The following is a 17,187-nucleotide window of genomic DNA, read 5'->3' on the forward strand; positions in this document are numbered from 1 at the left end:
CTAGCTCTTGCTACCTTTTCAATCTCCCATCACGCATGACGTCCACCCTGGAGGACTACTCCAAGTATTTTATTTGTCACCAGCCAAGTCCGACTACTACTCGGCTTATTATTTACATTATTCGCATAAAGAACACGCAACTTGACACAAAATATGGTGATATTGTTCACGCCGAGACTAGCAGAGCATCGAGCGGGCAGCGCGGGACGGAGCGCACTGCGCTTGCGTCAGTCAGCCGCGGATCTCACGGCACCGCTACACCGGCCGAGGCCGCAGATGCTGCGAACCGTTTCATTCAAACAGTTCTGTAGCTACTAATAACTTTACTCAGATAGCTACCGGAGACGATTCTTAAGTAGCTAGCTGTAGTTAGTTGTAAGTACAGGCAGGTCTCAGTCTTGAGCTGGTGGCGGTGCGCACCAACACCTGGTAGGGTCGGGGACGAGGATACAGCCGACGTGGAATGGAGTAGTTACAGGCGGTACACGCGGAGTGTTGCATGTACAGGGCAGGCCGCGGTGTGGAGTGCCGGGACAGATTACTGATACACAGTCGCGTAGTGAAATGCACTGGTTTCTCTGCGCAGTGAAACTAGCGACGCAGCGCACTGCGCGCCGCGACGTGGGCGCACGGCTGCTGGCAGCGCACGCCGCGGGCTGGTCGCTACATGGCGGATAAATTTAATATTAATTAACATGAGCAACACCACCGACGTCCACGGCGTCGGCCGGCGGCGGGGGCGGGCGGGGGACGAGACACCATTGTTTACCTTATCGGACATCAGTGGCCGCCCGCACTGCCACGTCTCAGCGACCACTCGACGCTCGGCCTCCACACGAACCCGCCGCAGACCAGCCGACGTAACTCAGATCCACGGAAATGAGTCCAGTTCTGGTCACCAGTGTGGGCAACACGCAGGTACCTGGCGCGTCCTTCGCGGGTCGAGGAAGTAGCCCAGTTAGCACGATAGACAAAGTGGTGCATCCTCGGCGTTGCAACACGTCGGCCGTATCTCAGCGTTACATGTGTGTTATCTGCGCGTCCATCTCCCGCGCGCCCCGCCACTGCGACTGCGACACACTTTCTAACGAATACTATTCCGCGCGACGATTGCTCACCAGCGCGCGCTGAGACACTGCCCGGCCTGCACCGACGCTGCCCTCAGTGTACCACTGCCTCCTGACTTCAGACCAGTTAACTTGCATTGGGTAGTAATGTAAGTCTGATAGTCTGATCCACTCGATTAGTTATACAAGTGCTTGGAAGCATGTAGTATGCGATGATCGCATAATAGCTACAGGCGAAGCGGCCGGCGCTAGTGAGCTGAACGCTTTCTCTCAGCGACCTCAACATGCGCCGCGCGCCCTTTGACATTATGCGACGATCACGAAGTGTCGGAACATCTCCCGCCACATGTGCCGCCGTCCGCCTGCAACGTGCGATGCTGCGTGTTTGTGCTCGCTTACACAATGCTGCAGCGGGCGAGCTGCCAACCTGCCGGCCGGCTATACTTGACTGACGACACTCCGTCTCGCCGCTCGCCTCACCCATGGACGAAGGACGCCTCACCGTTGGATGATTTTTAACAAAACTGCAGCGCCGAACATCCGCCATGACGGATGCCAGACGACGACACACGTCGCAGGGAGCCGCGGGACGCGCCTCGATCGCAACCGATTATTCATTATTTCTCGGTATATGGTTGCAGCTGCCTCGACTCGGTTAGTTGCTGTCGTACGTCATACTTAGCTGCTACACATGTTTACGACACGAATGTGACAAATGCTTTCATTGTCTTGTAATTAACTATTACCGACACTGACACACGATTAGCGTACTACTAGTTATGTAGGGGCAGCGATACAGTACTCGACAGCGGCGACTCGGCCGGCGGGTATGAAGCTCTCACTGACATGTAGGTCGGCTCGCTGTCATTGCAGCGGTAAGTCTCCTTTTTGAAGTGGCTTGAGGGACGCTACGAAGACCTCGCCTACCGCCTGCCGCAGGTGCTTACGTGACATGGGAGTTACTGTTTCTGATAGGGCGGGAGGAAACGCCCGGGGGTCATCACTGCAAGGACCGTTCCTCCATCTGCCGATGACTGATGGAGCCCAGCAGACTCCATCAGTCATCAGCCCGATCCAGAGCTGAGGACAACCTAAGGGGTTACCGGAACTCCGGCTTAAAGCAGGAGTAGGAACGGGTGATTTTTAGTCAGTCATTCTCGCTCGCCTCACCCGCCGGGAGGGGAGGAGAAACAACTTGAGGCTTTACCCACTCAGAAGAAAATCATATTGAATAGTGAGTTCACCGTAACCCATACACGTTTGCGTGTGTGTGTGCGGAGTGTTATCAATCGAAGGTATCTGATAAGCGATGTTCGAGATAAGCAGCAGATAGCGGCAGTCGAGCCAGCCACGCTGAGTGCGCTGGCAGTCCAGTAGTGTCGGCGCTGCGCTGCGCCCGTCCCCGCCGTGTGTCTGACACGTAGCCGCGCGACTAGTGAGTGTGAAGGTGCTGGCATGCGGTGCTACGAGGTAAGCTGCAGTGCTGGGCCGCTCGCTCCGCATCTACCTCAATATTCGCATCAACTACTGCTGCTCTGCGTCCGTGCAACTCAACACTCCTGCGCAATTGTACAGATTTTTGCAAATCAAAAGTTCGCTAACAGTTCAATAAATAAACGCAGAAATAAAGTCAGCAGGTAGCAACATGCAGACACGTGAAATGTATCGAATGCCACAAGTGTGTGTGTGACGGTGCCGGGGCTTGTAGTAGACTCGTGTATGATGGCACTAGCACAGCTCAGCATGAGTGTGGGATGCAAACAGTGTACCAGTGTGGCGCAGGTAAAGTACGGCATGACTCACTACTGGCTGCGTGTTGTCGCTAGTTGCGTGCGACCAGGAAGTGGGACCGGGGTGGCTGACACCGCGCCACTGTCGCGCGGCTCTTGTACTGTAACAAGCACTGGCCAGTAGTCCATCGCAGCATCATCAAATATTTCTGCCTCAGGCTGGATGGTGTGCGTTGATTTGCGGTGGTTAGTGATAGGAGGTAGCGGTTGGCGATTGTCTTTTTTGAAGTTAAAAGAGATTGATGTTTCATAATACGTAACGTTATACCTGTTATAGCTTAAGGTAGTGGTTCCCAACCGGTGCGGTGGTCCGCAGAGAACAAAATATAGACCGGAAAATAAAAGAAACGCACTAGACAGAGGAAGAAAGCGCACTTTACTTTCGTAACGGCTGTAGATACCGTATATAAGTAAAACAAAATGGTACCGACAAGGTAAATATTTATTATATTTGAAATTTCTGAAACACTGTATCTGCCTGAACTGGATACTTTCGGCCCCCCTTTTTTTTTTTTTTTTTTTGAGTGGGGAAAATCATCCAGTGACTTCTCCCGCCTTGGGCGAGGCGAGAGGGAGTGTCACACTCTTACTGACTAAAAACCACCCCGTTCCTTCTCCTGCTTTTCGAGCCGGAGCCCCGGTAAACCCGCTAGGTAGCCCGCAGCTCACTTTCGGCCCACTTAACCACAGCAAATTAAATAATCTGGGGGCACGGTAGTGCCCCCGCCAAGACGAGCCAAGCGAAGCGCAAGGGCACTACCTACCTTTTCTCGAAACGCTTCGTCGTATTTTTGAACCTTCATAACTTGAGTTTGGGTTATACCAGATAAACAAAATTTTCAGGATATAATGTCAGTGGTAGACTTAATAAATCTCTAAAGTTTCAATTGCATAGCTCTTATACTTTAGATTTTATTGATATCTAAAATACCCCGATTTCGTCACTCACTCACTCACTCACTGATGATCAACAAAATTCTTAAGGTACTTCCTGAAGTCCGAGAAATCTGAAATTTGGTATGTAAGCTAGTATTAGTACCCAAACAACAAAAAAATCCTAAAACTTGGAACTTTTACCCCCAACCCCTTAAACTAGGGGGTGAAAGTTTGTTCGAGACTTCCGCAACTTTTGACGCTAGAGGTCTGAATGCGGCCGCGGAGGGGTAAAAATCTGAAATAGGGAAACTTAATTCCCTATTTCCTGCTTGAGATCTGAAAATTATACACAAGTACATAGAACACAAACTTTTCATCAAATCAAAACATTATCCTACCCATAAGTACTTAGATATGAATAATATTACTACACTTCACTTCGGTAAGTGTTTATTAATCAACCTATACTTTTGAACATAAGCATCGTAACTTCGTAAGTATAGTATGCGCCAACGCCCGCCGCCTGCCCCCTCGTCCCCGCGCAGTAGCTAAAAATAATCGGCCCGTCAGCGAGCGCGGCACCCGAACGCGGGTAGACGCGCGAGGGCAGACGTCGTTGACGGTTGTCTCGTTGAATGAAAAATTTTCGGAATATTTCGGTGATTTAAAAGTTTGCTATCGCGGAGAAAAAAACCATTTGCCTAATATTTAATTGTTAGTAGTTTAGTAGGTAAAGGTGTAGATACTAGTGTTTTAATTTTCATTGATAAAAAGTATTAGGATTACGTTTCCAATTTTCCTATAAATTTAGTAGTTTAGTAGGTGAATTTGTCGCTCATTTTATCTTTCTATCATAAGCAACCTACAAAAAGAAATGAAATCCCACAAAAACATTTCATGTTAAATGTTGCCAAGACGAGACCATATAGCTCGCACTGTCAAAAAGTAATCAGATCCCGTGTAGAGCCAAGTTTCTAACCCTATACTTTTGAACTGGCGAGTTGGCCGCACGGAAAGAGTTTAGAAGATTGAATAGATTTTTAAGCTCAAGCCCATATGACGAATAGCAAAAAGTCCGTGCGGCCGACTCGCCAGTTCAAAAGTATAGGGTTAGAAACTTGGCTCTACACGGGATCTGATTACTTTTTGACAGTGCGAGCTATATGGTCTCGTCTTGGCAACATTTAACATGAAATGTTTTTGTGGGATAAAATCTTGTCCGCGAGACCAAAGTGCGTTCGGCCCAGTTGGCCACAAAAACAGTAGGCATAATTAATTTTGTACAACTGGTCCACGTGGCCCAGTTGATCACTGAGTCTGTATCCTATCGGTGGATGGCTAGGAGTGTATCCTATCACTGCATATATGACTTATATTTTTTTCCTTTTTTGATGTTCCCTTTGGTTCTTTTTTATTTTTAGGTTTCTGAAGTAAAAACGGTTTTTTTTTTTAATTTTACCCTCTCGGTTTAAAACCATAAAAAGGAGCACACATTGTCTGAGAAAAATACTCGTCGCATGTCTATAAAACTGCAAGACACAGAACTGAGCAACGAGTCGGGGAGCAGTGTGCTCCGCAGTGCGCAGTCCGTGCATCGGTGTTGCACGCGCCCGCGCCGCCGGCCGCTGGGGACGTATTATTTCTGGAAGTGAAGATTGTCGATGCAGCGATACATAGCAAAATGGCGGACAAGTGTCCCGCGGCCGGCGCAAGTAGACAAGTGTCGTATTGTGCGAGTGTGCGATGCACTCTTCCTCGCACCGACCGCGTAAACATGTTATTAATAGAGGAGCCTCACCTGGCGGCGCCCGCGCCCGCAGCGTGCCACGTCGCGGCCCGCGGACGTCTCATTCTAATGTCCTTATGAAAGTCAAGTGTTTCTCCTCGTCATTGTTCAATTAGTGTTCGACGGCGACCACACTCGCCGGGAGATAGTGAACGCACACCCGATTCAATTTACGGAGACTGATAACGTTTCCATGGAGCGAGTGCCACCTCAGGCGGTACACATTATGTAGCCATTGTCGTCGGGACTACAGCTGAATTGCAGTTCCTTAAAGTCCTAAACATGGACGTTACACATCACCACTAGCCCCCGGCCGTCAGTAGTTTAGTACAATATCCGCGACGCATCAAACACCAGTCCAGCGCGTCCAACACTGCGACTGCGTCAACTGTAACTGCAACTTAACAAGCGTTATGCTTTGGATAAATAATGCACAGGCACAGCCAAAACCAATGTCGTAGCTGTACGTCTGGTGGTCTGGTCTCGCTCGGGAACCAGAGGCCACTGACCTTGAACACCTGTCTGCGGAGTGGAAGGACTGATGCCAGCTGACACCAGCAGCGAGGTGATAGCACTAATAGAAAATACTGAGAATCGAATAGTTAACACGTATCAATATTAGTAGGACTATCTTATCAGCTTACTGTCGTTTGTATGTCCCTACTGTGTGACAGTGTGACAGTGTGTGTGTGAGCCTATTATACTGCGCACACTTTTTGAATCATTCGTAGACCGAGCATGACGTAGGTAATATAAATGTCGACAAATAGTTCTTTACAAATTAACAACGGGTAATATTTGATGTCAGTCTGCAGCCAGGGAAGTAGTTTCGTCCGTCGCTCGGTACCGGTGAGACACTGGACACATGGCCAGCCAGCCAGCCGCCGACAACAATACGAGGATTGTTTGTCCGCAGCATTGTGCTCCGCGCGTCCACCGCTGCTCGCCATTCAACCGCGCGCTACACATGTTTATATTTGTATTTCTCCGTTTGGAACTCCGTCACTGGCCCACGGGCTACGCTCGGGTCACTCTCAGAACGTACAAAGGTGCCTTCCTTGCGCTTTGCACTAACGCTTCGATAATAACTACCACTACTCATACTAACGATGTATTTATTTTCTAATAAATAAATAAATAACGCACCTCATTACTGGCGGAACAAGCGCGTCGACACGGCGACACACTTGACGCGCATGCGTCACCCGTGACGTTTAGCTCGTCTATTGACATGTTTAGGTAGCTCACGTACCGGACTCGGCTGTCACCTCTATAATGTGATAGTAATTCAGGGGAGCAGCCGATGTGTGGGGGTTTTATTCACTAGTTAGGTTAACGATGTCGAGCCCGAGCAGTGTCTGACAGCGCCATGTGAGCGGCGGGAGGCATGCGCGGCCGCGGCTGACGAGCGCACTCGTGTTGCAGGTGATGCGCGGGTGGTGCGTGCGCTGGGCCGGCGGGCCGCGCTCGCGCCTGCGCTGGCTGGCCGCGCTGCTGTGCTGGGCGGCGCTGGCGCTGGTGGCCCTGCCGCGCCTGCAGCCGCCGCCGCGCCGCGCGCCGCCCGCGCCCCCGCGCGCCTGCTGCTGCAGTCCGAGGCGGCCGGCTCCACGCCCGCGCCCGCCGCGCCCACGGCGCTGCCCGCCACGGACGCGCGCGTGCTCTCCGAGGAGCAGCTGCGCGCCGACGCCGAGCGGCGCCTGCCTTCGCTGCCGCTCACCTACTGGCACAAGCACAAAGACGACAAAAACAAGTTCCTCAAGAAGAAAGACTGCGCGCCGTTCCCCTCCATCTACGAGCTGGAGTTCCACAACACGTACTGGCAGTCGTTCCACTCGAGCCAGGGCGTGTTCCACATATACGGCGCGTACCTGGACGCGCGCAACACGTCGCGCCTCGGGCCCGCCGTGCGCCTGCTGGCCGTGCACGACCGCATCCAGCCGACCGTGGTGACGCACTGCCAGCTGTGGTTCGAGGAGATGGAGGCGCCCGTGGTGGTGCACGTGCTGGAGTACAAGTACGTGTGGAACAGCAAGTGGGGCAACTACCGCAACCACGTGCTGCACCCGTACCTGATGGCCTGCGTGCTGCCGGCCGAGGTGCGCCACCTGGTGCCCGCCTCCGTGTCGCTGGTGGAGAACGCCTGCGACCGCGCCACCAACAACCTGCGCGTACACTTCGACATGCCCAAGCCGCCCGCGCAGCGCAAGGACTTTGCTGTTTGCGTCAAGGGCTTGGACTTTTTGCACGAGGACCTTTCCGTGCGACTCGTGGAGTGGATAGAACTAGTCCGCCTACTCGGAGCCGACAAAATATTCTTTTACGAGCTGCAGGTGCATCCTAACATCACGAAGGTGTTAGACCACTACGTGCAGCAAGGGACGGTGACAGTGACGCCCGTGACGCTGCCGGGCGGGCAGCCCAACCTGCCCGGGCTGCAGCACATGTACCTCAAGAAGAAGCTGACGCACAAGCGGCAGATGGAGCTGATCCCGTACAACGACTGCCTGTACCGGCACATGTACGAGTACCGCTGGCTGGCGCTGCTCGACATCGACGAGGTGATCGTCCCGCTGGAGGACGGGGACTGGGCGTCGCTGATGAAGCGCGTGCTGCCGCTGGCCAAGCCGGCCGAGGGCAAGCCGCCGCGCTCCTCGTACCACGCCACCAACATCTACTTCCTGGACTCGCTGGGCCACGAGCACGGCTGGGAGGAGGGCGTGCCGCACTACATGCACATGCTGCAGCACGTCACGCGCACGCGCAACTTCACCAAGCCCGGCCAGTACATCAAGGTGAGCCCAAGCTTCAATTGCACCATTGCACCAGGGACGAGGATCTAACTCATGAATCACACATGGTCGTAGACAGTTGTAGTCGTAGCTTCACTCCCAGATTAGACCTACTTCAGTATGACATGTAAGAGGTACATGCACCGCTAGATATAGTTACTTTTATAGTTTGTAGAGTAGTCCCCTAGTGGCTTCGCTGTGCCTGCTCTCAGCAGTTGTCGACTTGTTCGCGTTATAAGTAACTCATAATCATAACCTTAAAATGCAACCACTGATGCAGAAGTGCAGAGAGGCGCGTGTTCCATTGAACATGTCGCTCAGGTATCGCAGTGTCAGTAACGAAGCGTCGAATGTTTCAGGCGTTCCACGAGACGGACCGCGTGCTGAGCCTGCACAACCATTTCCCGCTGGCGTGCCTGGGCGGCGCGTGCAGCTCGTACGCCATGGAGACCCGGCACGCGCGCCTGCAGCACTACCGCGCCGACTGCGTGGCCACGCTCAAGTCGTGCCAGGAGCTCAAGACAGACCCCGTGCGCGACGAGGCGCTGTGGCGCTGGCGCGAGCCGCTCGTGGCGCGCGTCGACGCCGTGCTGCGCGCGCTCTCCTTCCTACCGCCGCTGCCGCACCGGTGACCGCCCCCCTCCCCCTTAGTCTTATGTATTAAATGCTAGTATTAAACCTATTTTTATAGTTATTGTAATAATTGTTTCATTTCTTAGGGCGAGCCTTTCTAGACTCTTCCTAGTCAGAATCTAGAACAGGCAATGGAGATCGATCTGGAACCTAAGTAAGTGCCGAGACTTTAAGCTTCCCAAAATTTATATTAGAAGGTACAGTGGGGAGCAGTGAGCAGGTACATGAGTAGTGGGGAGCAGTGAGCAGGTACACCACTAATGGCAGAGTAATCGGTGAACAAATTAAAAAACAAAACAGGAACAGAGCAGCTCCTTCTTTTTTTTAAGTCGGTAAAAAAATGTTCGAGTACTTCCCATAACGTAATGGCCACATAAAGGGAAAACTATGATAATCCAATATCTGGAGTACCTGGTGACCCTGAGCGGAACTAGAACCAAACTATTAGAAATATCGCCAAACCACGTTTACAAGGAATGTCCAACTTGGTGGACTCGCTTCATTTCATGGCAAAAATCTAAAGTCTGAAGCATCGTATGAAGAACCCTCGGCTGCTGTATTACAGTACGGTAGTGCTCCCTTCCACTGGTGCGGCTGGTATGGTCCATGGGCCCACGTTCTATAAAAAGAAGGGAAGCCAAGTTCCTTACTGTGCTTTCTTTATTATAATAGTGAATGTCACGGTATATGACTGGCCGTTGGACATTATACAAGTGGGTACATACGAGTCAACGGCTAAATCTAGATTTTATTACGTTTTAGAAATAAACTAGCAGCTCCATCGAGACTTGGCTGAATGAAGTAACAAATATTACGACTAACCTGCTCCCGAACTGCAGTACCGCTCTACACGGAATTAGTACCAGACAAACGAATTCATTATTAGCCGAAAGAGCCAGACCACCACAGATGGGGCCCAGTTGGGCTGATGCCTGATCCGGGGCTGCGGCCAACGTAAAAGGTTACCGGGGCTCCTGCTCAAAGCAGGAGAAGGAACGGGGTGGTTTTTAGTCAGTAAGAGTCTGACACTCCCTCCCGCCTCACCCAAGGCGGGAGAAGTCATTGGATGATTTTAACCCCCTCAATATGGATTTAAAAAAAAAAAAAGCCGAGGGCAACTTCCCCGAAATATTGAAAAGTACAAAAGTATCCACAATATTTCAGCCAGGAAACACCGCACATCCTGGGAATTACGGACCGATCTCAGTGTTGCCCGTATTATCAAGAATACTAGAAAAAAATATTCACAAGCGGTTGGAAAAGCGTTTCCATTAACTTTCTAACAGATCGTCAATATGGATTTATACCAAAAATCAATATTACTGCAGCTACTGTTGATCTGCAGCTACTGTTGAGTTACTGTTGAACAATATTACTGCAGATACTGTTGACTTGACTGAACACTGATAACTAAAATATAGTGTTAGGTATTTGTATCGACAGGCATTTGATTCAGTTTCCCACACATTGTTACTAGATAAACTAAAATCCGTCAAAATCACAGGTAATGCTTTCAAAATGTTCGAGTCTTACTTAAACAACCGGTGCCAAGTCGTAACAATTGGTCACCGCCAGGCTAGTATACTACCAACTACAGGGAAAGCAAACAATAAGGTCACTCCCACAGAACACTCCAACAATTACTAATATACACACTCGCGACAAATACCTCGGGCTGACAATTGACAGCTCACTCTCTTGGAATGCTCACATGGAATGATCAAACTTACATAAAAACCTAAAAAGATTGTATGTACAAAGTGGGTACCTATAGGTAGCATCGGTAAGTTATATTTTTTATGGGCTTGTGGCACCGACCTCTAAACTATCGTCGGGTAGACACAGGCAGTACAATGAATCATAGTTATTTTTTGGTTTTTAGTTTATGGAAGTGTTTGTAAATAGTGGATGTATACGCAAGGGAAGAAATATCAGCCACATCTTATTGAAACTATTGTAAATGAATCACGTGCAGCGGTGTGGGACGACTTTACTGAAGTTTTTACCAATTTGACATCTACATCACGGCTTAGTACAAGTACTGAGTACTAGATGGCGTTAGAATTCACATTAACATAATCCTCAATCTAAACTTAACGAGACTTACCTTCTATAAGCCGGCCTACCTTATAGCCTCAAAGAATAGTATTCTGGATCCATATGTAAGTATACCCAACTTAGCCAGTATGTAGTTGCAAATCAATCACTTATGAGGGGAAATAGATTGCATTGCATCAATTGCATGGGTAATTAGTTTGTAATTGCAGACTACATGTCTGTACCTGGGTGGTGATGACGAACTTACATTTATTTTCTTAGTGCTGTTCTCGAGTAAGGGACTTTGTGTGTATTGAGAATCAAGTTTCTTTAAACCTAGAGGCAGGCTGGGTCGGATCCGAAGTTGACTAGGTTTGCTAATGGACTAGTAGCTACAGCCGCTTAACGTAAGTAAATCTCCGCATTGTGAGCTACGCTCTGCAATAGACGCGTGCATTGACTCGTCAAAGGCCATTCATATCTAACGACACCTGTTGTGCTCGAAGCTCACCGTGGCAGTGTTCCGAACCCTGTCAGACGGCGCTGCGACGCGCGCTCCGGCGACACGTGCCGCGGTAACTACGGCAGGCGCCGGCGACAGCAGGGACACTCGTGTGACGCCTGTGTTGGCCGGCTGTTTGGTGCTTTGGAAGCTCTCGGTCTATTCTCAGTCTCAGTAATAAATAAAGTATCGGAGTCAGTAACTAGTTTGTAACTAACATAATTGTGTAACTCATACGAAGGAAAGTAAAAAAATCACAAAAGTGGAGTAGACCAGGTCACTGCGTCCAGTCCCTGAGTGATTTAGGGTAAACATCTTTGTTACTGTGGCAAGTCCGTTGAGGATTCTATAATGGAGGCCCGTAACGAACAGACTCGCGAGGAATATTAAACTAGATTTTGTGTAAAGGAGCAATCATGACTGACAATTTCACGTGAAATAATTTACACAAACATTCAACTACTAAACCCTTTTCTACTCCTGAGCAGCAATGTCGGGTTACCGCGAACATCAGCACGGTCGCGACGCGTGCGGCCAGAGCCAAGAAACAACGCTTGTGTGGTGTGAGTGAGGGTACCGGCCGCCCAGATCGTCCTTTATATAGATCGTCATGTTTCGAGACATGTTGGAGTCTGTAGGAGTTGGAACGAGGTGGTTTCTCTCAGTAACGGTCTGGAACTTCCTCCCTCTTCCCTAGCAGAATGTCTTCAAATTAACTCCCGTCCGGAACAGTCATTTGAAGATATTCTACAAAAAATACTTTTCGCATTATAATCGCGATTGCCTCAGACACACTTTGTTTTAGTATTTTGCGTTTCCTAGTAACTTCAGGAAGTAATGAATATATGAAAACGACGAATCGTCAAACTTGTATATGTACATCTTGGATCTTACAACTTTAGGCATAAGGCCATATTAACTGTGGCTCCAAACGGCTAGTTCTGTCGATACGTACTATTTCTTTTCGTTGGAAGTATGGAGCCGGAATGATCTCCTCTGTCTAACATCTAGCCCTGGAGTTATTGTTGTGTGACTGGCGAGTCGGCCGCACGGACTTTTTGCTATTCGTCATAATATGGGCTTGAGCTTAAAAGTCTATTTAATCTTTTGAACTCTTTCCGAGCGGCCGACTCGCTAGTTACGTCCACGGTTTGCACGCCTACAAACTTGGCTCCACACTATTTTAGATCTGATTACTTTTTGACAGTGCGAGCTATATGGTCTCGTCTTGGCAACATGTTACATGAAATGTTTTTGTGGGTTACATTAACCAGAATAACAAAGACCTTACACTTGGCATTACTTTGTCTAGACTTCATTACTTTTTACTGATAAACAAGCAGCCTCTGGTGGGATGTATAAATAAATAAATAACTTTTATTTAATTCCACAATCATTAAATTAAATTACAATACAATTAATTTGATATTTATAATTTTGATATTTAATAATTTAATAAATTATATTTGTACTCATGCATGCATTTTGCAATTCAATCCCTTCTAATGTGGACTCCCTCAGGGTAAAAGCCTCCCCCAAAGAATTCCATTTGTCCCTATCTCCAGCAGTGATCCCGTGTCTTCCTGCCACAGACACAATGCTCCCGCGCGCTCGTCACCTCGACTGTACTGTACATTTTGTCTCGGTAACTGTCCATCTCCCAGCGTGGCCAGCCCATCTCCACCTTGGTTATGTTTCGAATGTTTATGTGTCTCACTCTATGTTTCAGTTTTATATTTCAACAGTTTCATGCCACTGCCCTTTGAGTTGTGTGTATTTGATATCTTGCCTTGTGATCTCCACGTTCATATATGTGGCGGGATGTATACTCGCCTCGCAATGTTTCTGTTTGTAACAGTTGCCACAGATGTCGCTAGCCGTGCTGTGGTCGCGCCCCGAGTTGGACGCCGGAACTCCATACTGGGATCGTATAATGGCTGCGTACAATGTCGTCGTGTGTGCGGCGGCTCATTGTGTAGCAGATACATTGTCCGTTCGTGAGTGATGTCCTTCACAATGGCCAGCAAATAGTTCTCGAATTTAAATCGAGTTGTTGTCTAGCCAGGAGACTTACGTGAGGTACGTTACACTAACGTACAGTCACTCACCGCACCACGGAGAGAGTTGTGCTCGGGGCTCGGCGTGCAGGACTAAGGGGGAAGCCTTTGTCCAGCAGTGGACGACTTCCAGCTGTTGATGATGATGACGATGATGGAGAAGTCCTCAAAGTTTCCGGCAGATTATTGAACATTGTACCGTTGTGGGTTTTCTTCGTTTATACAACCTTTCACTTACCACGTTTGTGAATTGAAACGTCAAACGGACGCGAAGTCATTTAGAAGTGACAGGAGGATACTTTATTTATTTTTAATTATTCAATGATACACCTGGGTAGGCAGGTGGCTGAGACTAGAGGAGTGGCAGACATTATTGACTAAACCACCACCCGTTCCTACCCCTGTTTCGAGCCTGAGCTCCGGTAACCCGTTAGGTCGTCTGCAGCTGCAGTGTTACTGGGCCCTGATGGCTGTCTGGGACGCGCGCGGACCACGTACGGCTGTGGTCGGGCGGCGAGCTGCCCCGCAGTACTTGTACAGTTACCGACCTTACACTGTATGATACGTGTACGTGTACAGTGCAGTGTTCTCTACATTCGTCAATTCCAAACTAAATTACATCGAGTTTACTTCATCAGTAAACCAACCACTGGCGCTAGTGGGCCCTGTTTGTGAGGAACCTACAACAATCCATTTTATACTGATAGACACGAAGGGAGTTCTTTTTTATTAATTCTCAGTGTATGTGTAGATGTATGTACGTATATACAATGTGATAGGGGTGGGACTTCTAACCCGTTAAGGCTGAGTAATACATCAAATTTTATCGACAAAAAAATAATTTGGAGGGTTGAACCCCCAATTGGAAATATTGAAATATGACGATTTTTTCGGTAAAAATAATTCAGAAATGTTTTTTTTCTCACCAAAACATTATCAAACATATGAAAAAAGTAATGAATCAGTTAGCTAAGATTATTAGCTACCGTTTGTCGTATTTTTTAAGTTTCTACTACGCATACAACCTTTGATATCACAAAAAGTAAAAAAAATATTGAAATAGCCATAATTTTTAGGGGAGGGGATTCGACCCATTCGACCCCCGATTTTTGTCGATAAAATTAGATGTAGAACTCAGCCTTAACGGGTTAGAAGTCTCACCCCTATCACATTGTATATTTGTAGATGTATGTACGTATATATATATATGTAGATGTATGTACGTATATAATATATGTGTAGATGTATGTACGTATATATATTTGTAGATGTATGTACGTATATAATACAAGTACACTGGCATGCACACCAGGTGTATCAGTGTACAGGCCAGGAGGTACTGAGTGTTGCCCTGAGCTCCGTTGAGGAGTAGCTGCAGTTGTGTCAGGAAGCAAATGGTGCGGGGGCGCAATAAAAGAGTTCAGCTGTCAGGGAAGTGTTTATTATGCTAGTGGATGCGGGGGCGCGGGGGCGCGGGGGCGCGGCGGCTTACTGTTTGCTGGCGGCCTCGTGCACCTTCTTCTGCACCTCCTCGACGTGCTTGGAGAAGTTCTCGTACGCTTCCTTCAGCTTGGGCGCCAGCTTCTCGTTGGTCTCCTCCACGTTGCTGGCCACCTCCTTGGCGAGCTTCTGCACCTCCTGCGATACAACACAAGCGTTCACATACATTGTTACGTAATGTAGCCCGGTATCGGGCGCACGTTACATCAACACACACACAGCCCGCGGGTTTATCTGCCGCGCTGTGGGCGCAGGTCGACACATCGCGCGGCTCTCTGTTACTATACCGCTGATAACACTTTTCGCGAGCTTTGTCTGTGTCTACCTACTCCTCTGCCTACTCCTACCCTGGCCATCAGACTACGACAATACCACTTTAGAATGCACAAACTTGTTGTTACCGTGCGTTAACTTAGATTTGATTTAAGTTATTAGATTTGAATGATTCAATATTACGCTGATATATGCGTTTTGAACTCGTGAGAATGTTACACGGTACCTGCGCGGTGTTCTGCACGGCAGCCTGCAGCTTGTTGCGGAGCTCGCCTGCTTGCTTCTCCACGTCGGGGTGGGACTTGCGGAGGTCCTCGGCGGTCTTCTCGAGGTTCTGGCGCGCCTGTTCCAGCGCGGTCTTGGCCTTGGCGTTGGCGTCGGTCATCTGTGTGGAACACAACTCACATCACTGCACTGACTGCACTACGCTGGAGGCCGGCGCCGGCCGGAGCTGCAGATACTCACCGCGCTCTGCAGGCTGCTGGACAGCGCGGACAGCTGCTGCAGCACGGAGTCCGAGCCGTCCTTGATGGCCTTGTTCACCTCCTGCGTGTTCTTCGAGTTGGCGATGGAGTTCAGCTGTTCAGAGAAGGTCTTGTGGAACTCTGCGGCGTGCTTCTCGATGTCCTGCAGGAGAGTGTTGGCGGGCGGCGCGTCGCGGCGCACCATGGCGGCGTGGCTCTGTGGACACAACACTCGTCAGCGCGCTGCTGCAGCGGCCCATGGGCGGCGGGTCGGAGCACTACTTACCAGCGCGATGCAAGCGACCAACACGAACAACTTGGCGGCCATTGTGATGCTGCTGTACTGACAGGAGACGGGAACTCTTCGAAACGTTTGCGTCTGCAACGGACAACGAATGTGGTGGCTGACCGAGTGCGGCTCGTTATATACTGCTCGGAGAGATAAGCGCTCGCGATAAGGGGCGAGCGACGCCGGGAGGCGAGCCACCCCGCACGGTAAAATTTTCCTGGGGCTGGTATACCCCCGCCCCGCCCCCGCGCCCCGCGCCCCGGGCCCGGCCCTGCCCTCTGCACCTTGCCTGTTTACAAACACGCAGCCATCCGGGTGCGCGCCGGTGACCGCGCGCGATAGCGCTGCACTAGCCCTCACATGTCTAGGCCACCGGCAGCGCATTCCTCTACTTGCTGATGTTGTACGAGTAGGTATTGCACGCTTCCAGCATTGGGAACATTATCGTTTCATTGGTATTTTTAAATTCGTGAGTCAATAATGATGTAAATGTCTTTGTCGTAAACATATTGATCGCTGTGGATGAGTCACAGCCAGGGAATGCAAATCTCGCGAGATAGGGGCTCCAGCGAGACTTCGCGATTTTATGAAAAATAATCTGTACTCTCTAAGCGATCTAATCAATCTACAACAGAGATCTCGTCCATTTTTCGACCGAGATCGATCTAATAATTAAAGGGATCTCTCTAGATCGAGATTGCATTACCTTATCACAATACCGGATACTACAAATTAAAAGTGTAACTAAGTATGTTTGTATAGACGCGCAGATAGTTAGCAAGCAGTTAGTACCCGGAGCAAACATTCCAATGTTTGTGTTGTTGTTTGTGCAGCCATTACTGCCGGCCGAGGTCCTCGGGGCACATTTGGTGAACCGGAACTGTAAGCACTTTGGCCAGCATGACGTTACAAATGATACAAGCGTGCCGAGCAGAGACTCCATACTCATACTACCTGTATGTTAATTACCTGTTTGTTATTCTGTGCTTACATACAGTGTACTTATACTGAACATGATTTGTGTGTTAATTGGTACTCTTGTAATGTGCATTCGTTCCCGCAGTACTTCTGAATCTCAAGTCAATTTCATGTACAATGTGTTTGTTGACTACGCATTGTTTCCA

At 49.3% G+C, this 17,187-nt stretch overlaps 1 protein-coding gene and 1 non-coding gene across 2 annotated transcripts; one reads left to right on the forward strand and one right to left on the reverse strand.

Annotated features, from left to right (window-relative positions):
- Positions 1–2,413: 2,413 nt before the first annotated feature.
- On the forward strand, positions 2,414–9,011 carry LOC118275172 (uncharacterized). Its single transcript, XR_007705715.1, has 3 exons — positions 2,414–2,537; positions 6,945–8,311; positions 8,668–9,011. It is a non-coding gene; the product is annotated as an uncharacterized LOC118275172 (transcript).
- Positions 9,012–14,962: 5,951 nt separating this feature from the next.
- LOC118274630 (apolipophorin-3) lies at positions 14,963–16,203 on the reverse strand. Its single transcript, XM_035592265.2, has 4 exons — positions 16,061–16,203; positions 15,776–15,991; positions 15,537–15,695; positions 14,963–15,175 (listed from the first exon to the last, which is right to left on the reverse strand). Exons 1-4 carry the CDS (start codon positions 16,100–16,102, stop codon positions 15,026–15,028), a joined length of 567 nt encoding a protein of 188 aa, XP_035448158.1. The 5' UTR covers positions 16,103–16,203; the 3' UTR covers positions 14,963–15,025.
- Positions 16,204–17,187: the final 984 nt, after the last annotated feature.

Source organism: Spodoptera frugiperda, chromosome 11 (genome assembly GCF_023101765.2).
Source record: "Spodoptera frugiperda isolate SF20-4 chromosome 11, AGI-APGP_CSIRO_Sfru_2.0, whole genome shotgun sequence".
Taxonomy (NCBI): domain Eukaryota; kingdom Metazoa; phylum Arthropoda; class Insecta; order Lepidoptera; family Noctuidae; genus Spodoptera; species Spodoptera frugiperda.